Genomic DNA, 22,913 nt, shown 5'->3' on the forward strand with positions numbered 1-22,913 from the left:
GCCGCAATCCTAGAGGGTTACAATACGCCTGAGATGAAAGCTTACCTTCTTTTGCAGTTCCTGAATGTTTTGCTCCCAGTTCTTATCCTCTTGAGAAATTTGTCTGTGAGACACAGTAACATGTTAATCCTGTATTAATTTCATTTCTCATCATAAAAAAACAAATATTTAATTATACAGTCTAAAATATAGACCAATCATGTTCTTAAAAGGTTTAAAATATTAGTAAAAGCATGCATTGTATGAACAGTATATATGCTGTTTTTTATTTGTTTAATGTTATATATATATATTGATTTAGTTTGTATTTTCCAGTGTTATATATAGTGTATTTTTGGACTTGTGCTATAATTGCTGTGCGGATGCTACAAGGGCACAAATAAAGGAAACTATTATTGGACTATTCTCGGACTTCCTTGTCTTTTCAACAAAAAAGAAAAGAAAATGCTACGTGTCATGTTTTAAACTATCAAATTACCAATAATAAACTCAACAACATGAGCACACATAAAAAAAGGTCATATAATCATAATGAATGCAGTATGCAGTAATAATAATGTTGCTTCCTCTATAAAATGGGAAAAACAGTACAGAGATGTGTTTGTGTGTAAGGTGATAACAGTGTTTTCAGCAATAACAAGATATTTGTTTGTTTTTTTTGTTTGTCTTTTAACCTTTGGAAGGTTTTCATCATCTTGCGGAGCAGACTTTCCAGGTTGAGGACTTTTTGCATCAGCAGGCATTTCACAGCTGTCTCCTCTCGGCTGGCGGGGTTAATGCGCTGAGCTGTCTGCCTCCAGACCAGGATCTCATGCTTCAGCTCTGAAGGGAACAGAACAAACAGATCAGGAGAGAAAGATGCCTGTTTAGTGTCTGTTAAACACAGGAACTACACTGCCATTATAAAGGTGGAGCTCTATAGTAGTGTGTAGCATGTTTACAGTTGGGGATTTGATTGGTCATAGCTCCTACAGCTGAGGCTGACTGAGAGGATATTAATATGTTCTCAGTCAATACGCTGTGCGCCCCCATTGAGGGCCTAATGCAGCCAGGCAATGGACACATTGACCAGCTCAGGATCAGCCAGTGTTGAGGCAGAGATACGGCCTGAGGGAGCTGGACGCCTGCATAGATATCAGTAGGTGCTATCCTTTTTCAAGAAGGTTGCTAGGTGACCTTAATAGGATCTAACTGGATGTAAGCGAATCTGTACAATTACCAGACGTGGCAGGGGCTTTGAGCTGATTTAGCTTCACGCTCTCCCAGGTGGACTGGGTTGGCGGGGGAAGCGGAAACTCCACAGGGTGGGATTTACAGATGGGCTATCAGGCCCGCATTGAACAGTCACCACAGCGATCAGCAGTGACTTCCTTCAATCTGCCCGTGGCTCAGTGTGATGATGCAGTTCCAAACAGTCGATTTTGCTCCCTTCTTAAACGGGAGCTGCAGCGTGGTGACGACTGGGGAGCTCGGTGGTCTCTGTTTTAATGATCCCCTGCTGAGGTTGTCTCAGAGGGGGGACAGTGCAGTATTGTGGGTAAACACTGATAAGAGGTGACTGTATCTTTAGAAAAACTGAAAACATTTTTTTGCACAATTATCCCTGTTTATTAGTTTGGCCATTATGCAAATCCCTAGGGTCTCATATTCAAAATTCTGTAGTTGCACCATATAGATTCCAGGATGGACGACACAGCTACTATCCAAACCAAACAAACCATGTGGTTGTTAAATTACCTTATTTTACCTCTGGACAATCTAGCAAGTCTTGAGGGGAGGACCAAATCATTTTCTCTTTCGTTAATGGATAATTAAGAAGACATATTAAAGAGCTACGGTGTGCCAGATTAGTGGAATCGTTTACACAGCAGCACACTTTCAAAAGGAAATTCAGAGTGTGAGTTTTGGACTGCAGTAACAGTGAAACCAAGATGGAGACCCTGTGCTGCTCTCAGGCTGCTCTCTGGAAGAGTGAAGCCGTTTTTTTCGCTGCCAAATAGTCAAAGCCAACAGCTGAATGTCAGAGTCAGGGGCTTTTTCTGAGATGAGCCATATGGCACCGGGGACTCTGGGTGTTTCACCAGACTCTGGAGGGAGCGGAGCTGGTGAAAGAGGCAAAAGGTGAAAGTGTCTCACCCCAGTACATGATGTTGAACTTAAGAGTCTAACAGCATGAGCAACACAGGCACTGCACATACTTTAACTGAACCCGTTTTAAAACATGTCTGTGACCTAGTTATACATTTAAACCACTACCATTTTATCCATTACATCACAACTGCAGAAGGATCTTCCCCTTTACTAACTAGTACATGATGACAATGTCTGGAACACTGAGGAAACTACCTGAGACAGAGGGGGAAGTCTTCAGTTCAGAGGTCACTATACACTACATGTGGGAGTTAGAGAGCTGAGGCTCTAATACTCAGTTAATGAAGTTTCTATGAGGTCGTTGCATCGTCTGAGAAGGTGAGCTGCTGTAGTGTGAGGGTGGTAGCATTAAGTACACAGCTGTTATTGTGGAGTTATTACCCTTTATAATAATAAAATACCTTCATAATTGAGTGTAGATTGTGCTGCATCCATAGCACTTAGCCCCATGACATCATGATAACCCCATTACCCAACAGCAACCTTCATTGCCTCAAAAAATCAGTGTCTATGTGGAAAATTACTTTCGAAAAAAAATGTCTTGACTCACCAACAATTTCGATGGATTCTTTGTTGTAGAGTTTCTTGTTCCAGTAGAGCATCCGTAGGAAGGGAAATGAGGTGAAAAGGACGAGACATATTCCAAGGAACATGTAGCCGGTGAAACTGGCAAAATCAATCCCCTGTGAGAGGGTAATAAATAAATAAAGTAATAACATGTTAATAATATGAACAATAGAGTCTTTTGAAATAAAGACTGCTCCAAAATTCCCTTAATATATATAACCATCAGTGATAAAGGATAAAGCATCTAGTTAGTATAAGCTGAACTATTGATTCTCTGAGATATGCAGTAGAACAACAGGTGCATTTGACCTCTAATCAGTATGTTACATCACCATAATACATGATAATACATGAACTAAAACAGGTTTAGATGTGGCAGCAGTCTGAGGAAATGAAATGTGTTTATTGCACGCAACAGGCTGGTGATAACTGCTTCCTTAAGGTCTTTTTTAGGTTCACCAAGTTCCCATTTGGCATGAAGCATATCTTACCTCCTGTGTGATTTAGAAATAACAGCTCCCAGCTGGGCTTGTCCTCAAATTGAGAGCAAATCTTTTACACTGAATATAATTTGATCAGATGCATTATTAAAAATGTGTCCTCTTATGGCATCATCTACATAACATGCCAAATTAAATAAAGAAAGCCTTTAAAATGCATGTTATAATATCTGACTTTGGGCTGTGAGTGATTCTTACAGTCTTTATTTATTATACATGCACAGTGTCAAGACTGAAGCTACAGAGAGTCAGTGATAAAACTGGTTAATAGTGACCTCTACAGGATTTGCAATTTAAAGTTGCAGCAGAAGTCCAAGGTAAAGTAAGAGGAGGGCACTACAATGAAATAAGCTGCCATTAAACCATAACTCAAATCAACAAATACACTATTTAAAATAAAGGTACGGTTTGAGTGTGAAAAATAAAGCTTATGTCAGTGCTTTTGATTTCAAGGTACTCTATAGTAAGAGCTGTGTGCAGTAAACTTCCAGTCTAAAATGTGTTTTTCTTACTCTTAATTGAGTCGGGCATGACCCCTGGACTAACTGATGTTCAAGGTTTGACACTAGAAGGCTGTTTTCACAATTATCTGCTGAAAGAAGAAGATTTCTCCAAGGTGACTGAAGCTCTGAGATAAAGGCGTGTACTTTTGATAGTTATCTGTGAAATCACAGCTAGTTTGGAGCTGATCAAGGTGGTGTTACAGAACTGTGATGTGTAAACTTTCAACCTCCAGCAAACATTACACTGAGAATTGACCTTTTAGTGAAGTAGGAGACATCTTGTGTCCAACAGTCAAGCTTTTGGGACATGAAATATTTTATTATTCATAGATTTTGGTGTCATTCTAATTATTTTTTAACAAAATAAATGAATCTTCCTACTCAAAACAAAGTATTTTTATATATCACATAACACTTTTGGATGGGACCTTTAAAATACCTCATTAGTGTTACAACAGATTTGATGCCAATGATTCCCTTCATTCATGCAAACTCGTTTTGTCACTTTGCTCCCTCATTTCCTCTTATGCAGTACAAGTCTGACTGCCTCTTTATTCATGTCTCCAAAAGAGACCCGCCCTCAGTCCTATGTGGCCTTTGTGGGTCGAGGCTAGCAGCTCATGCAAACCGGCTTTAAATGAAAACTCTTATCACTTCAACGAATCTCTGTGACATCTCCGGTCACTGCTGCAAAGCGTAGGAAGGGACAAGAAACCTGAGAGCTAAAGAATCTAAGTTTTATCTATGTGTTTGCTGCTGTAATGTATCTCTGTTTGCTGCCATAAACTGTGACCCTGGTGTGTCCATATTTCAGAGCCAATGTCAACGACTCTTCTGACTGGTTGGAGGAGATCCATTTGGCACGGGGCACCACCAGAGTCGCTCAATGAAATTATACCAACAGGAGGCAGAGGTTTTGTATGCGCCATGCTACCGTGCTCTGTAACAAATCAAATACAAGGACACTCTGATGAGGGGCGGAATCACCTAAACACACACTTCACAGCTGTGCCATTCTTTCTATCTCTGAATTTCTCCCGAAATCCCCTTGACACAAACAAGCAGGATGCAAACAAACAAACAGGCGGGCAAACCATGCATGCACACACAAGCTGTGCTTATCAGAGGCCAGACATGACTGAGTGAGTGCGTCGCTGTGTCCCTGCGGTTCTGTCACCTGGGAAACGCAGCCAAGACAAACTGGACAGAGGATCGTGAGAGACCGATCCGGTAGAAGCTACTGTATACCGGAGGGGACCACATACTGCTGCACCCGCAAAGGCTAAAATGTCATGCACAGTGAACAGATGCCACATCAAGCAGCTGGGAAAATGTCATATCTTCTAGTGATGTAGCATTATGCCCCTGTGAGTATAAGAAGAGTGAAGGTTATGGGAAGAGCCTAGAAGTCATTGCCCTTTTCAGACACCAACAGACTGCTCTGATTATCGCTCCTATTATTCCCACTGCTGTCTGCTGACATCATTTTTATGTCACAATATGTAAACTAATTTTCATTTTAGTCCTAATTTCAGTGTCAATTACACTATCAAAACTAACATTAAATGTAGGTTCATGAGGCGTACCAATGAGACTTGGCTTTCTTAAGGCTTTAATTGATATGAGATGTCCTGTTCTGGTGGGAATCTACAATATATCAAACAACAGACTAAGTTGTAGATCTATATTTAAGACCTAAATCCAATCAGAGAAGTTTCCATGATGCATGTTCATCTCTTGGGTAGATTTTTCTATGAATCTACTTCTGCTTCTATATCTTCCATATTTACAAGGAGACTAGCTTACTGAAATGAAGAATTGTTAAATATAAACATTTTTAAATCCTTCTTTTTCACATGTTTCAAACATTATCAGACATACAGTGGGTTGTCAAAAAGGTCTCAACTAAGTGTGATATGCGTCATCCACAGACGGGCGTCCGGTTGCATGGTTTCATACATGATTGCATCAGGATTGAGACCGTCTCATCTTCAAGCTTTCAGATGAATTCCAAGAAAAGGGTCTGTGGTGTGCACCAGCATGCCACTTGTTACACACCTATGTAAGCAGCTGCTGCTGAGGTGTAGGTGAGTATTTCTCAGGAAAGGGGAAGCAGTAGGAAGGTGTTACTCCATGCAGGCTTCAGAAATGATCAAATGTGTCAGAGGAGAGCTGTTACGTTGCTTGTAATAAACCTCTCTGACTCTCTCCAGTACTGTACAGCTGGGTAATGTTTATCCTTATAATCGTTTGACAATAAGAAGCTCATGCTAGGTTTTTTTACCTTGAAACGGGAACGAGTTACAGTTTCTTCCTCTACTGTTTTGACATTGTTAATTCTGGTGATTTATGATGGCAGCAGCAAAAATAGAAATTGGTTTCCCTGCCACTATGTCTCCATTCATCAACTGTACATCAACATAAATAAGGGTCACGAGTCACACACACAGAGAAATCGTGCTGAACAGAGATAACACATGTACCACCCGACAAACACAGATTATTAAATCTATCCACTGTGTACACTCATGAGGCACAGGCATGTCTGCACCTGTCTAAGAGTGTGTGTGCAATGTCAAGCTTATATCAGAGCTTTTGAGAATATGACCACAAATGCTTTCAATGAAAAGCTTCCTATTCGGTATTTTAAAAAATCCAGAGAGAGAAATAAGTGCAGCTCACAACTTGTCATTGTCAGGTGAAAACCTCCAAATTCCCTTCACATATTTTTAACTTGAGTTGAAGGATAGAGCAGTACTTACTCTGATGAGGAGAGACAAAACAGTCCTTGAATTTATGAAACCCTTTTTCCCAGCTAACAGGAAAAAATCTCCAACATGCTACACTGCTTGTAACATCATGTCACAAACCAACAAATGGATTGGAACAATGTAAAATATGGCAGCAGTCTGAGATTTCTTCAGTAAAGCAGCTGGTAAGTTCTCATTTTGCAGGATAAACTCAGCCTGTTGGAGGAACTGTCATGTGTTTTGTTAGGTCAAGCTGCAATGAGGGTTTTTATGACCACTAGAGGGCAGAAATAATCATTGCGTCATTGCGTCTGATCTAGTTCTTATGACTGAAATGTTAGCAAACAGCTGCATATTTACACATCCAACATTCCCATAGCAACATGGACTTACAAATGGAGTACTTTGCTGTCAAACATAAATCAAGACCAGTAAACCTATAAAAGAAGAGCTAAAAGCTACATGCAGCTGCAGAGTTGGGTGGGACCGGCGTTACAGGAAGTCATTTGATATCATGTTAATATTCAGCTTTAAAGTGGTGCTTCAGCCCCAATCTGTCACTGCAGAGTTGTTTGGAATAATAACTGCCTGCCTCATTTCCCAATATGCATTTATTACTGCCACTGCTGTGATGCTCCTTTCATAATCACCTTGTCATAACATGAGGTTTTCAAAACAGTAGTCACACATATTATGGTATTATGAGTAGTAACGGGCCAACCACGCTGTCAAAGATGTTCATCTATTCATTCTGGCGTACAGTATGTATGTACAGGGTTGCACTCGACTGGCATTCAGTGTTTGCTTGTTTTTAGTCAGAGGCTTTGTGATATATTTAAGCACTTTTTCTTGTGGAAAATATCTCAATTCCTTGAGGGCAAGGGTAAAATGAATCAATACAAACACAATAAATCATAAGGGTATTAATTCATCTTTTGATTATGGCATTGACCTTAGTGACTGTCTGCTTTAAAATCTTCAAGCAACACTCAAGTGTAATTAAGCATTTGGAGTTGCTACAAAGTCCAAGGAATTAACCTAGCGCTGCTGCCTCTATTCAAAGGAACAGTTGATTATCAACACAAAAGAGCTTAATAAAGGGATAGAGGTGACGGTCATGACTAATATTTTCCCTTCATCTTATTATTCTCTCAACACATAAGGAGCATTATGTTTGCTTTACCAGGCATGTGGTTCATGTGTCAGATTACTCTGAGCCGATCTGTTATATTAGTGCAAGTTTAGTCAGAGAGCTGTGAAAGTGCCTACTTCTTTGCGCAGGTCCTGATTTGATACTATAATCACATTGGGTGGATCTCCGACAGCTGTGGCAGCCCCTCCAATATTGGTGAAGATTACTTCTGCAATCAGGACATGTCTGGGGTCTAGATTAAGCACCTCACACAACCTGCAAAATCAGATAGAGACAGAAAAGCCCTTTAGCCCCGATTAGATTGCAACGAGTGGGAGAAATAAACATAGGAATAAAAAAAAAAAAAAAGGATATTTGAATATTAAAAAAAAACATTGGTCCTTTAACATTGAGCTTGTGCAGGATAACCACAAATCTGTGCTGTGTGTATTTAGTGTAGTAATTTAAGTGGAATATCTTGTGACCTTCTTCAAGCAAGACTAGCTTTGAGAACTTAATAATGCTTCACTGTAAAGACTCAATTCAAGGGCAGAAAACAGAGATGCTAACAATGAGGGAGGGGCAGAGGTGGGCGGTATACACACACATGTGCAGTTGATTAATTACACTAGAGTAAATTGTAGCTTCTCTGTAGCAGTTTTGTTTTTTAGGAATGTGATGTGTGTTTCTTCTCTTTTTTAGGGAGTAGGTGTTGACCTCTGGATTGATGTTACTTTATATTAATTAACTGTTTGATACAAGTACTTTTAGGGGGAAAAATCATGGGAAAAATAAGCAAGCTTGTGTAAAAAAATATATATATTTCTCTATCAAACTGTCTAAATGTACTGTATAAGATGATACATTTACTCTAAGATATCAGTAGGGAGGAATAAGATTTACCTAGGGGTTAAGGGATAAGGGATTTAAATAAGTAAGTTATATAGAAGCAAAACAATGGAATAACAGCAGCTTGATAACTGAAACTTATTTCAAACTACAATACTACACAGCAAGAAAGTATTCTGTATAGCTGAATATAATTATTTTTCCTGAAGGTCTAAGATTTAAATGTTGAACCAGACCTTGAATATTGATTTTCTGCCTATTATGAAGTTACACAGCACACACAATGTCAGGTTACAGATGACTAAACTATAATTCTACTGCTCATAAAGGATTGTTGGAAAGAAATATCATAGCTAGTTTCTGTAACACATTTAACTGTGGAGTATAAAGACAGTCAGCTTTGTGAATTGAAGATTCTAAATTGGCCCTGAAATATAATCCACCTCTCACCTCATGTAACCAGTTTATAGGCTCCACCTATCCACTATGCAGCAGAGTACGGTAGATAATGGATGAATGGAACATTTAAATGGCTGTACCTTATGGTGACAGGGGTGAAGAGCATCATAGTGGTCACATTGTCCAGAAAAGCAGAGAGGATGGCGGCGATGAGACAGAGGATGATGATCATCGGCCACACTCTTCCTCTGGCTAGTTGGTAAGCCTGCAGACACAAGCACAATAATAGGATGATGAGTTGATGTTACTGGCAACTAGGAAATTGATGTGTTGATTCACTTTGAGCTTGAGTGCAGGACTGATTTCAAATCTAAGGAAACTGGGTTAAAGTAATGGTTGAGTGGTGTTACTGTCAGGAGTTCTGACACGTCTGAGATGTGTTTCAAGCTTTCAAAGCTTATCAAATATTATAAATGAACACTTGAAAGCATGTTAGATTTAAACCTAAATAATAAGTTTATAGGGAATATAACCACTCAGTAGGATAGCCATTAATGTCATGTTTTATGAGCTGGTGCTTTTTGTGGAAGAATAAAAAAATAAAACAAATCAAGAACCCAGCTGCTGATCTTAAATATGGCTTCAGACTTTCAGTGTGTCTATTTTTACTCAGTCAAACAAGTTATTTACTTCCTGACACATATAATCATATATCTATATACTGCTGCTGCTTTATCATGATTTTGAAAATTTAACTTTACATAAAAGTGTAATGACAAACAACAGAAAATACAATGAAGTGGTATTAGAAATGGTAGGATTCCAAAAATAGTCATTTGAGACAGAATTACGCCCAGATTCACTCACAAACACTACCTTCCTAAAGCCCCAAATCTTTAATGCTAATACCAGTGTTAAGCCCATGGGAGTGGCTCAGGATGGCCACCCTTTGTATGTCATGGCACAGTGTGTCAGAGCTGTTAAGCTGTTCCCTGAGAAGGTATTTCAATTTGGAGTGGCTACCCAACTCACACTTAAAATTCATGAGCCTGCATGATGTCTCTGTTCTCCAGGTCTGAGTGCTACTGTACCTGAAGGACAAAGACATTCACCCTCCTCCACTATCTATGAAGAATATTCAGGATTATATCTGAGCATTGCAGAGCTGTTTTTATAATGGTTGGAAATGTTGACCTTGTACAGGGAGGATGAAGGTCTTATCTTCTACTGTTGAATTACACACTCATTTGAGAATGTGCATGAGAGATATTACTGTTAATACTGTAGAGCAGATATAAGTCTGTGGTTAAATTCACTTCTACAGTATATCTATGAATTAAGAAACAGAGTATTAACAGGGATGTCTCTTAGGTCATGTTGAGAACACCTTCAGTAAGAAACATGTTTTCTGTTTCTCATAATAAGAAATACTGAACAAATTGAGCTTGTCTCAGTAGACAGTGCTGACCTAGTTTTCTGAACTTTCCCACAAAACAAAACACATGGCACTCATGTCAGCCAATTATATTACTGTACTTTTTTTATGTATATTTCTGGCCATGTTTTTATTTTTCATGTCTTTATTGGACAGTGTAAGTTTTTAGAGGTGACAGGAAACGAGATGAGAAGGAGACAGGGAATGACATGCAACAAAGGAATCAAACTGCAGATGTTGCAGTTACGTGGCATGCATCTTTAACCAGCAGGCTACTGGGGAGCGCCTATAGTGCTGTACTTTTGAGTCAGGATGTAAAGATGGGCATCAAAACTTGTTAGGTCATCTTATATTGTAAAGGCCTTTCTTATCTCAGGTATATCTTTTAAGTCAAAACAAAAAGTGCAGACATGCAAAAGACTGTCACCAGTCACAAGTTGGCCGCTATTTTCATACACTTGAAAAGCCACATTAACAATAAGTCACTCAAATTAATAATCAACAACAAATTATATATTACTAAAATGATATGTTGCTATCTCTATTATATTCCACAGATTGTTAAATTGTCTATGTTAGTGTTGTGACTCATCTTATTATCATTCAACCAAACTCACCTTCACAGCACAATAATCAAAGAAGCCAGTCTCTGAAAAAATGGCCACCAGTACCATCTGTAAGAAACAGGACACGTTGGTTAAAAAGAACATTATAATAATTTGAACTATCATAGACAGTGAGCAATTGCTTAAAATAATGTATAACATAAATAGTTCAATATGACTGATCTATATATAGTATAATGTGGTGTGTATAGGTACAGTGTAAATTAGGATAAATTGTCTTCAGTGTCAGCTGATGACAGTGGAATTTGTCCAAAGGGATATACCATTGGTGCTCATGCATCAATGTGAACTTTAGGTGTCACTAACCTCCATAATTATCTGAATAATGAGATCTGAATATTTAAACTGCTTTAAAGATAAAAATGTGCCTGTAGGATTGTCCAGTGTGATTTTAGGGTTCACAGCAGCTTCACAGGCTTACTTTTCAATTTTAAACCAAACTGGACATGTTTGTTTCCATGGGGACAAGATTTTATATTTTCACTTGCCTCCACAGAAACAGATGTCACTGCCAAGGGAAATTTAAAAATGTCCAGGAATACTAAATAAAGACGTAATGATGGAGTTCTGTCATGTATAACCAGACAAACCTGACTGTCCTAAGTGAGATATAATGAGTACATGTAAACAGGGACATCTGATACTTAAGAGTCGCACCATGCCGAAGAGAAGAGCCAGCGTCTCATAGTCGATCCACTCTACCACAGTAACCAGACTGGGTCGCTGTGGAACAAACAAACAAAATAGATTAGATTTGACAGCTGATAATTTAAAAGTTAACATATCTGTGAAGAAAAAGAACAAAATAAAGAGTCAATTATTTATTGTTAGATATATTAATGCCTTTCACCAGCAACACTACAGAGGGTAGTTGAGATCTGACAAACTGTTATTTTCAGTACAGTATAAAAAATGTTCAAAGTTCATAGCAAATGTATGTGTTAACTGTCTTTGAACACTGCTGTAACTCCTCTATGTCCCAGATCCTGCCTTTGGATGCTATACTGTAACTCTTTATCCACAGACAAGTTTTTGACTTGTCATAGGAAGTGGAACTAATGACACTAACAGTGGCTCTGCTCCACATTAGTGTCCTAGAGAGCCAGCATGCACACACCTTCAAACCTAAAAGGCAGCCAAATTAAATTAAGTTTGCCAACATATTTTGACAAAAATGTAGTGTCTGAATAAGCTAAGTACTGTAGTTCCAGGCATCAATCATTAATTAACAGCTCACTAAAAAATAAGAGTGTACAAGACTTACGTCTCCAATGATAGCCAGAGCAGCTAATGCTGCCAAAGATCCCAGCATGGCCGCCAATGTGCGATGTACAATCTGACAATTCAAATGACAAGAAAAACAAAATGTAATACCTGTAAATTGAAGAAAGCTACATTATCTAAATATTATAATATAAATACTGTATAGGTACAAATGATATTTTTCAATCTCACACACATACATCAAAATACACCCTTCACATTAACAGGCACAAAATCCACTGATTCACATATTCTTCATCTACATCCACCCTACATCAAGAAGATAATTGGTTGGAAGCTGATGTGCAGTGGTTTATGATGCAGTTTGAGAGGAAGCTGCAATAAAAATGTTGTTCCAGCAGACTGAATGTGAATGTCACATAAGAATAACAGCTACAGTAGGACTCATTGACTTCTGGATTCTAGTCCTGGTCTAAACCTTTCGTTTGTTCTAGGCCTCCATGAGACTGAAACAATGCTGATAATGTTACAACTTTGACCAGCTGGGATTGAAAACTCTTCAGTGTTCAGAGATGCTCTTTGGGGTACCCCAGGGGTCAGCTCGAGAACCGATTCCATTCTCTTTTTACCTACACCTCATTTACAGAGGTCATTTCAAAAAATATTCTAATTTAAATGAATTATTCTCAAACCATGTCTGGTCTACAGCTGCAATAACAAGAAAAAGAAATCTTGTTGAGACTTGTGCTCCATCAGGTCTGTGATGCTCCATCATTTAATCCTGTGTGAAATATTAAGAAATGCAAAGTGTCTGTGAGGTATTACAGCCCAACCCATGGTGCTGCTAGAAGTCGCTCTCTGCCAGGCTCCCTCCCCACACTCATGTATGATGCATCCCGTTATTAAAAATTGAGTCCTGTGATAAGCATGGATGTGTTATCAGAAAGCAGAGCTGCTCCTCTGACATTTATGCCATTGCAATGAATTCCAGGAAAGCAGGTCACTTCATGTATATTGGCAGATACTGAGACTGTTCCCGATGCTCATTTGTAAGTTTTAGGAAAAAATACTAGTACTAAAATACTGCCTGACACCCCTATAAAATAAGGTTATCCTATGCATAGATTAGACGTAACAATCAAACTACAAGGACAGATATGTTAAATTCAAAATCACAACAGGGCTAATAAAGAAAAGTTGAGGGAAGGAAAACATCTAAATATATCTATTGTGGCAGGAAGAAATTATTTTGTTACGTGTTAGTTGGACTGTCATTTATAAAAGATTTTTTTATAAGAACAATCACATGCCTTTAGTGCATATTGACCATGCTGAACTACTCAACACTAAACTGGGTCACTGAAGATGAGTAATAACTCTAGTCTACAGACTCTCAGAAACTTATTTTTGTCTGAATACATCTGCTCAGATAAAGGCGAACAAAAGCATCCGTGTTTTCTGCCTCCGCCTTTGTTAAAGACAACAAAAGAAAACTGCGATTCTTTAGACCTCTGTAAGAACATTTTACTGAAGTGCCCATTAAAAATAAGAAAATTGGTGTCCAATTACCACATCCCTTTGTTTGAATTTATCATACAGAAAATCACAATATCCTAAATGTGAGAGAAAATGTATGTGCTCACTCATTAAAAGGCTTGTCATGTTCTTATCAGACTAAAGTCTAATCGAGGAAAACAAACCTCTGCAGCCCGACAGAGCTGAATACAGATGACATCTTGACAATGTCTGAATAGCCATGTATGTATGTATTCTCTTGTACTTTAGAGACATTCCCCACACTCTCAATTACAGCCTCTGCAAGCAGGCCTGTCAGTAACTGAGCTGACACATGAGTGTGTGTGTCGAGCATAACTGTGCTGTCATCTCTCACGACCCGCTGTTGACTTTCACATCAACGTATTGCCCCCGCCGGCACACTTTAGTGAGTTCACACCTTGTCGCGCTCAGGGAGATTAGCCTGTCCAATTAAAACCAAACAGTGTCTGGAAATGAATGAAAATTACAGATGTTTGTCCAGAGAACACAAATCTCAACAAGTCTGTAAAATGAGAAGCTAGTGTGCAACACATCAAATTAATGATAGCTAGTGTGTGGGGAATTCATGATTACCTAATATCTAGTAAGTCATTAATTTAAATGGAATAATTAACTATCAACTAACTGATAATCAATCAATTACTTTTTACATTTTAGTTAGGACTACATTCAGAATTTACATTTAGCATTTCAAATTTAAATAGTCTGTTAATGATTCAGAAATGCAAACTATAAATAAGCTTTATGTGTCCTACTACAAAAATATAGTATAACAGTATCTATAGTACTATTATACTTTATAGCATAACTGTATGCTTTGCTTCTCAGTCCATGTATTGATGCTTTGTTCATCTCATATTATAGGAAAAATGACAGAAATGTGAAACACTCCCATCTATTTGACATGAAAGGATTTGGACTGTTTAAGACGATGCATGACTGCAAAAGTAGTGGTGTTAACACAATGCCAGGACCCTGAATCTGGATTAACTAAATGGAATTCAGGCATCATTCATTTAATTATATTCATATTCCTAGTATGACATGTAAAAATTACCACTGTGAAAAAGGCCTATTGTATTTTCTTTATTGTCAAAAACTAGTATTTAGAATGAATGTCCACTTTCTTTAGACCCATATTTGTTAGAAAATTACTATGAATATTGAGAAGGGGGAATTCTCAGAGAGCTGCCACCATTATCACCGTAAACTGCATATGTGCCATACTAGAAGGCACAGTTTAACAGATGTAGCAACAGTAAGTAAGGGGGCTGTCAATCACAGTTTCCAAACGCCCACAGACAGGAGGAGAGGTTTAATTACATAACGTGAAAACACCTGTGACAATGCACTATGGGTGTATACAACCTTTAATTTGTGCTCACTGTTAGACAAATGTCTCCACAGTGTAAGCATCACATGTCCATTTACCTCAAAGATAATGAGAACATAGACCCCAGCCAGAATCATTCCAGCGATGGCCACCTGTGTCTCCACGCTGACGTAGAGCGACTGGTGGGTCATGGATAACGGCACCACCTCATTATCCTGCATGAAGGCCTGGATCGTGATGACGATGGGGTCACTGTGCGGTAAAGGAAACGTCACGGCAGCAAGGGTGAATATGGATGCTTTTCCTTCATTATACATTAGTAATCCTAGTCCAAAAAATGCTGTGTATAATCTATTGTGTATATTGCTTTGATGCTGAAGTGTAGCAGCAGAGAGAAAATGCCATAAGAAAATTACAAAACTGAAGCAGCTAATTGGAATTCAGCCACTCATTTTATCATTTACATGTGCTTTATCTACTGAGACATGTTAACCTGTCCATAAAGATATGCCTATATGATGTGATCTTCTTATTGTGTAGCCATCCCCTATATAGCTTTGTCTTTTTACAGTGTTATGAATACCTGCTGAGCATCTCAAACGTTTTGGTCACCAGTATCTGGTCACTTCGTTCATTGTGGAGAGGAATGGTCCAATTATGAACCACCTGTTAACAAATGACAGTTGATAAATGAGTTAGCCTTCCAAAGCCATTAAACAAAAAAAAGATGCAAGATGTCCCACATAGACACTCTTACCTGCTGAGCCCTCCTCCTACGTTGTCCCGCTGGCTCGGTCTGCTCCACCTGGATCAAGATATACTCCTGGTTGGTTAGGTCAAACATCCCTTTTGTGAAAGGCCCTCCCACCTGTAGCTTTAGCAAAGCATTGTCCCGAAAATCTGTCAGATTCATTGCTGTTGGACGTAGACCGTTAAGAGAAAAATGTGAACGATGAATGTAATTTGTGTTTGTTTTGTAAAACCAAGAGCAGCACAGCAGATAGGAACAGATACAGTATTCTGCTTTATGGAGTCACTTTTTTCTCCCTGATATCAGAAGATGAAATGAAAATGATGCAGTACGAAAGGATACAGAAACTGTCTGTTGAAGAGACTGCCAACATCCTCCAGGGGTTGTCTCGATCTGGGTACATGCTGAAGAACAGCTGAAACCAGAATACATTCAACATCACATTACTCACTTATCCATACAGCTCATGCCATATATACTGTAGATACCGAGGAAAAAGAACCTATATATTTGTTTTTTAAATCTACGAAGATGAATGAAATGTATTCTAAATAGACTGTTTTCCCTTATGTTCAGTAAACACATTATAGAGAAGTTGGTATGCTAAACCACAGGTAATGGTAATAGAGTTCAGCCAGTGAAACTGACTCCGGGATCACTCTCATCATTTTAGGAGGTTTACATTCTAGGAATAGCTCTTGATGTATCAGGTCTTGGCACAGTTACTTTACAGGACACTGTGAGGTTAACCGCAAACCAGCCACAGTCAGATGCTAAATAGATAATAGCTAATATGTTGTATTCTTAGTATATAAGTCTACCATTTCTAGATTTAAGTGTTTATTAATGTGCTTGGTAGGTGTGTACAGTCTTTATGTGATGTTAAGCTAACCATCTCCTGGTTATATCGTAGCTTCATATTGAATGAACAGACATGAGTTGTATTAATCTTTTCATCTCACTCTAAGAAAGAAGGTTAATTAGCTGATTTCCCAAGATATTGAGATTGTTAATAGGAATGAACAAGAAATTAATAATACATAGAATCTGTACATTTTGTGACCCCAAGCTAAAGTTAATCATTGTTTATTTTTTTACAGTATCATTTTTGTCTTATTGCACCAATAGTGTCAGAGGATTAATATGACATCCACTTACACTGCAGAGCACTACTATAGTAAACATGGTGGCAATTTTGGAGGCTTTGAAGCAGCATCTGAAAAAAACAAAAAAGGATCATTTACATATTATGAAAGAAGAACAGAGGCCAGTATGATAGTATACTGTATACCAGTGGTTCCCAGTGTGGGAGATAATGAAAACTAAAGAATGGTTCACTATTCATTGATAAGGCATTGCAAGAAGACTAGGCTTTGTATTGAAGAACACATGAAAGGATAAAGAAAGAAAAGGTTGGGAACCATTGGTATATAAAATATTCCAGTCAGTCATAATGTTCCACTGTCAAAACAAGACCTCATCTGACAGGAGGCATCTCACCTCATACTACTGGTGAGTCTGAAGCTGAGGTTGAGGTTGTCCAGAGGATCATTCTTCTCTGAGGAGCTGGAGCGAGACAGGGAGAGGCTGGTGACCTCACTGCCCAGTCGGTACCTCTTCTCCATGTCCAGTGAGCTGTTATCCCAAAGTTCTTCCCCCCCAACGAAGCTGGGATCATGTAGGGTCATGTAGGTTATACTGAAAAAGAATAATCACTGTCAGCCTTCTGGCATGGACCACTATACTTTCAGTGACAGAAGCAGACACTACATTGGCATTAAGGACACCAGCTGTGGATTTAAGCTCTCAATTTGATTTTTTAAAAAGTACCTAATACTGGGCAGCAAGTAAATGTCTTTTAAAGAGAGGCAACCTATAATCATAATTTCATTGCATGCATTGTACTGTCAATTACATCGCTGTAAGGAGGGTTTTACAATCATGTTATTATGAGTTGTACCATTTATTAAACAGCACTGCTAACATGTCATCCTGATTCATGGCAACATGAATGAAAAATAGATTATCCTTTTTTCTTTTATTTTTAAGATCCAGTAACTAGATAACAGGTAGAAAAACAGATAACTGCAATACTGCTTCAATACAGATAAGTTACAGACACACATCTGAAGCCCCCAATTCAATATCAAATAAATAAATAAGACATTATGCAATAAAATGTGTGAAATATGTTAAATGGCAAATATATTGTGAAGTAACTACTGTAAGTCATTTTTATGAAATGTTATTTCATCATAATTATTTTAATAGCTAAAGTGTGTGGCAGTTGTTTTAGCTTGTTTGCTAAGACAAACCAGTGATACCAACACTGTTTTGAAAATGTACATTATGAAATTAAAAAGTAGGCTATATATATAATAAAATAATAACTAAATAAAAAGTTGAGTTTGTATACTTCTGATTCATTTATTTTGGTAAATACATTAAAACTGGTTAATTTATATATCTTACATTTATATACTAACTGCACAATATACAATGTATATATTGTACATATTTAGTCATATTGATTTATTTCAAAAGGTCTCATTTATTTATTTAATAAGACCTTGGGGCTCTATACCAGATCTATAATCTACAGCTGAGGATTTACTCACCTGTCATCTTGAGAGAATCTCAGCAGAGGCGATCTCTCTGTAAGGTTGGCTGAATTTGTTTTTCCTCTGAGAATATTAACCATGCTGAAACTGTGCCTGAAAAAAATGCAATGGAATACAATCAGAAAAAAAATAAAAATAAATAAAGAATGTGTGTGCTTTTCAAACACTGAAAAACAGTTTTCATGAACTATGACCCTAATGGAGAAGCCTTTCGCTGTCAACTCACAGCCATCATTCACTGGTTAAAGACCCTTTGTAAACCCACGGGTGGCAGAAAGGTGGTCGAGCAGCTGGTGACTTGACACCTGAGGAGATCATTAAAGGGTCTTTTGTCACCCTGCTGTTGCACTGTATCCCTGAGGCTCCTGGAGGCTGCCACCCTCAAGAGAATCACTGCTGGGTCTCAACCAACAATCAAATCCATGTGCACAAACACATCATTTCTCCATCAGTCTTCTTCTCATAAGATAAATGCACAGACACTCAAACATGTAAAGCTGGTGCAGGTGAGTATTATTTTCTTATGTTAAAAGTAGTAAATGAATAAAATAATTGAATTGGATTATTTTTTACTTGACATTAAGAAATACACCAATCCACTATTTCATCCGGCCCATTGTCATCTAAGCAATTACTTGGACAACATCAGTGACGTCATGAGGAGAGTTATGTAACACCCACTAAGCCAAAACTGTTAGATGGAAGTCTTTTTGAAAATTAGAGGCCCCCCTTTGCTAATCGTATAATCTTGAAGGGCTTTTACCCCCTGCCTGTCAAAATGGCCGAGTGCTTTAAAGGACCAGTGTGTAGGATTTAGTGGCATCTAGTGGTGACATTGCAGATTTCATCCAAACCAACTACCCCTCTCTTAGAATTCATAGTATTCACTGTATGTAGATATAAAGGGCTCATTCTAAGATCACAAAAACACAATGAATCTTATTTTCAAGAGATTATACACTGATTAAAACATACTTATGAATATAATATTTCATTTCTGCCAAAATTATACTGCTAGATGCCACTAATTCACTTAATTCACACCGTAAGCTCTTTTCTTCCATATTCTTAATATTTTTTATTTAATGAATTTCATTAGGGAACGACATTGGCTGTAACACAGTTTTGTGAGAAAACATGTTTTTTTCTTAACTTTCAGTAAACCTCACAGGTAATTCAGTTATTCATAATGTCTTACTTGTATTGTTATTGTCAAGTATGGCAGCTATTACCAAACTCCCCCCAGACAGCAGACTATTGGGTGCTTTGAATCAATGGACGTGGCAACGGAGTTGGATAAAGGAGTAGATTACATTAAGGAAGTCTGCCACGTTAATCCTCTTCAATACTCTTATACAACTATAAAGAGATTTACTGCATGTCTACAAATGTTTTCTTCCCTCATCTTTCTCTGACAAGACTCTGTTGCTGACCCCTGGATGTGACTTTGGCAGAGAGATTTCCTGGTCTCATTTTACTGAGGATATTGAGCCAAAGACAGAATATAAACAGAAGCTGAAATTAGACTGAATTATACAGAAGTCTTTTTAGGACACCTACAAGGACCAGTCACTGTGGTATTGATAATTAGAAAATAAGTCTTCAATTATGTTATATTAGAGTAGCTCATTTTCACTTCCAGAAAGACGTTTACCAATTTCCTACTTTATCTCCTGCAAAACAATTGTGTCAGGTCATAATATGAAATTTGGTTATCTTGTCTTATTAGGGTGCTATTGGAGGTTGCTTCCATTTTCTTTATAGACAATGCATTAATTAGTCATCGTGTGACTTTAAGCCTGTATTAAGTGATTTTGTTTGGCCTCTTGAGGGCAGCAGAAACAAGCTGCAAACACAACACTGACACATTATCACCACAGACTCTAGAGATGGAAATAGCAAGGTGTGACGTCATCCACTGGTTTGCATTAGGGCTGGTTTGTGTACACAGGGTAGGTATCATAATCAAGTAATATTACTGTAATATTAGGACAAGGATCCAGGAGAAAGTTTCTTATTTATACATGTAAGTGTAGTTTTAGCTCAATTGAGCTCTCCACCAAGTACTGGGGGAAATATCTGTCTTTTGAGCTACTTAACAGTCTACTATGTTCAAGTAGTGTACAGTGGCTTTATCAGAGCTTGATCATGGAATTGGCTTCATGTTACACTGAATCAAAATGGTCACTGTGTAGGACAGAAAACTAAAACAATGAGCTAAAAGAAGCTGAAATATAGAGCTATGTGGAACTGCAGAATTAGGTTATAATTCTCTGTGGGTTTAATCCATTGTTTATGTTTAGAATATTGATTATAGCTACTGTAAATAACCAGTTCACATCAATCTAATTTGGCTTTTTAAGAAACCATTAAGTTTAGCCAAAGCCTCTATCATACCTCACCTCTTGAATTTGGTCTGTGTTCAAATATGCTCTGAAAGTGCCAGACAGACCTCACAACACTGCAGCATTCCTTCTACTGAGGTCCTGATCTTCTTGGACGGAAAAATATTGTCAAAAGCAATCATGTTCAAATCTTTAACCTCAGAGCTTCCCCACAGCTTTTACTAAGCAAGAAACTACAGTACATGCAGCAGGCAAGCAAGTTTAGCTCGGAGAGGAAACGTTATCAACCCAAACTTAACTCATTTACCCTGTCAGTTAATGTAGCCATTAATAATCCTCTTGATGATTGTACATCAGAATCACAATTGACCCATACTTCTTGTTCAATTGTGTCATATCTTGTAATGGCTCTTTATGTTATGTACTTTATTTGTTGTCGCCTTGCTGAATGCCTTCCTTACATACTGCACGTGTCCTGAAACTTCATCTATGATCTTCATGTGTGCTAAGGGCTTACCGTTGACCCTGACCTGCAGGAGACACAAAGGCATCAGCTGTAGTGCACTCTTCGTCATGTGCAACTTTGACTTTGTGCACAAAGCAAAAAAATTCCCCACTTTAATCCCAATAACGTCACGGCCACGGGCTAGAGATTAGCACCTCCCTGAGTGACTAAGGTACACACCCACAGCCACACACACTGAAATCTCTCTGTCTGTGAACGTTCATAACTCAGGAGAAAATTCCTGTGTTTTCCACATGTGTTCATACATCACCTGGAAGATTTAACCAATGGGGCGTGACTAATATTTATTCTGCACGTGTGCTCCCAATTCTTTACAATGTTGTTACGCCTCAATTCCAAGTAACCCAGTGAGAAAAGAAAATTAGTGCTAATCTCTCTCTAAAGTTAGACCAAGGATGTAAACACCAATTTTAAACCTACATTTTTTTATCCACGATTTTGTCACCTTCTAAGTCAGTATGGGAAACTTGTTAGCAAATGGTAACCTTTTTACACATTCAGCAGATATGAAGTAACATTAGCATTCATTTTTAGTTGCATCAAAGGTCACCTAATTAATGAAAGTCCAACAGTCACTCTTCTTTTTGCTCAATTTTGCTCTCCACCAACTCCTGAGGGAAATATCAGGTTCTTTAGCAGCTAAATGCTCCACTATGTTCACTATCTAGCCACTAACTCTGTGTACAGTGGGTTTATCAGAGTGCTTTACCCAGAAACAACAATGCTGTTGAGAGCTGAGAGAGTGAACCAAAACAGTAAAGTTACCCAAAAAAAACCCCAAAAAACACTAAAACGCTCTGCAGATATTTAAGGAAGACATTGTTTAGAGAGTCATACCCATCCTCTTGTCGAACAGGGACATAATTTTCGGCATGGATGACGCACTGTCCCGAGGGCAGAACTGCAGACTGTTGTAACTTCTGGGTCTCTCTCCTCTCTGAGATGCCCTGCAGCAGACGCAGCTCCCCAAAGTTCCCTGCGACAGCCTCTGGTGACCGCAGGCCGTTTCTGCCCTGATGGCCCTGGGCTGATGCTTGTGACATCTCAATCTCCAGGTTGCTTTTGTTCTCCAAATACATGATGAGACCGCTGGAGGGAATAAGAAAGCAGTGTTTTGTTAGATATTACAAAATAGCTATAATCAGTTTACAGATAAACCTGCAATAACTCAGACACAAGATGTAAACCCAACATATTATCATGTTTTAAGTTGATAGTGAACATGTTAGCAAACAGTTGCCTATTTATACATCCAGCAGGTTCTGATAGAAATTTTAATAGATTTGTATCGTCCCTTGGTTTAGGACAGAAAAACTGTCATAAGTCTGTTTCAGTTGTTTCCATTGGGTTCACAAAGCCTAAACTTGTAAAAAGGACTTAGACAAGCTGAGTCAACTTAACAGATTTAAGGTGAAGAAAGGTCAGACAGGTCAGAGACACCAAAGTTTCCAGGAAAACTTAAACCCACAGACTGCACTTCTTGGACTGAGTTATCTTGCATGACTTCTCTGGCTAATCAGAAAGCCATGCAAACCTAAATATTCTGTAATATGACTACATATTATTTTAATGAAATGGTAATTAAATTATTTAGTATTAATGCAAATAAAAACTCGAAGTGGGATGTTTGTATGAGTGTGTCTG

At 38.2% G+C, this 22,913-nt stretch overlaps 1 protein-coding gene across 2 annotated transcripts in view; it reads right to left on the reverse strand.

Annotated features, from left to right (window-relative positions):
• oca2 (oculocutaneous albinism II) overlaps positions 1 to 22,348 on the reverse strand; it is a 41,938-nt gene extending 19,590 nt beyond the window's left edge. The window contains exons 1-16 of one of the 2 annotated variants that reach the window (XM_053322734.1): positions 22,107 to 22,348; positions 18,396 to 18,491; positions 17,278 to 17,475; positions 16,936 to 16,993; positions 16,120 to 16,192; positions 15,784 to 15,941; positions 15,610 to 15,692; positions 15,125 to 15,278; positions 12,177 to 12,248; positions 11,570 to 11,635; positions 10,904 to 10,960; positions 8,992 to 9,116; positions 7,741 to 7,879; positions 2,702 to 2,834; positions 675 to 822; positions 46 to 103 (exon numbers count right to left, since the gene is read on the reverse strand). In XM_053322734.1, the coding sequence (XP_053178709.1) occupies positions 46 to 103; positions 675 to 822; positions 2,702 to 2,834; positions 7,741 to 7,879; positions 8,992 to 9,116; positions 10,904 to 10,960; positions 11,570 to 11,635; positions 12,177 to 12,248; positions 15,125 to 15,278; positions 15,610 to 15,692; positions 15,784 to 15,941; positions 16,120 to 16,192; positions 16,936 to 16,993; positions 17,278 to 17,475; positions 18,396 to 18,491; positions 22,107 to 22,348 (1,860 nt within the window). Of the gene's footprint in view, positions 1 to 45; positions 104 to 674; positions 823 to 2,701; positions 2,835 to 7,740; positions 7,880 to 8,991; positions 9,117 to 10,903; positions 10,961 to 11,569; positions 11,636 to 12,176; positions 12,249 to 15,124; positions 15,279 to 15,609; positions 15,693 to 15,783; positions 15,942 to 16,119; positions 16,193 to 16,935; positions 16,994 to 17,277; positions 17,476 to 18,395; positions 18,498 to 22,106 lie in introns of both variants that reach the window. The other variant, XM_053322733.1, reaches the window with a different exon arrangement.
• Between the last annotated feature and the right edge of the window lie 565 nt (positions 22,349 to 22,913).

The sequence above is a fragment of the Scomber japonicus genome, chromosome 7 (genome assembly GCF_027409825.1).
Source record: "Scomber japonicus isolate fScoJap1 chromosome 7, fScoJap1.pri, whole genome shotgun sequence".
Classification (NCBI taxonomy): Eukaryota; Metazoa; Chordata; class Actinopteri; order Scombriformes; family Scombridae; genus Scomber; species Scomber japonicus.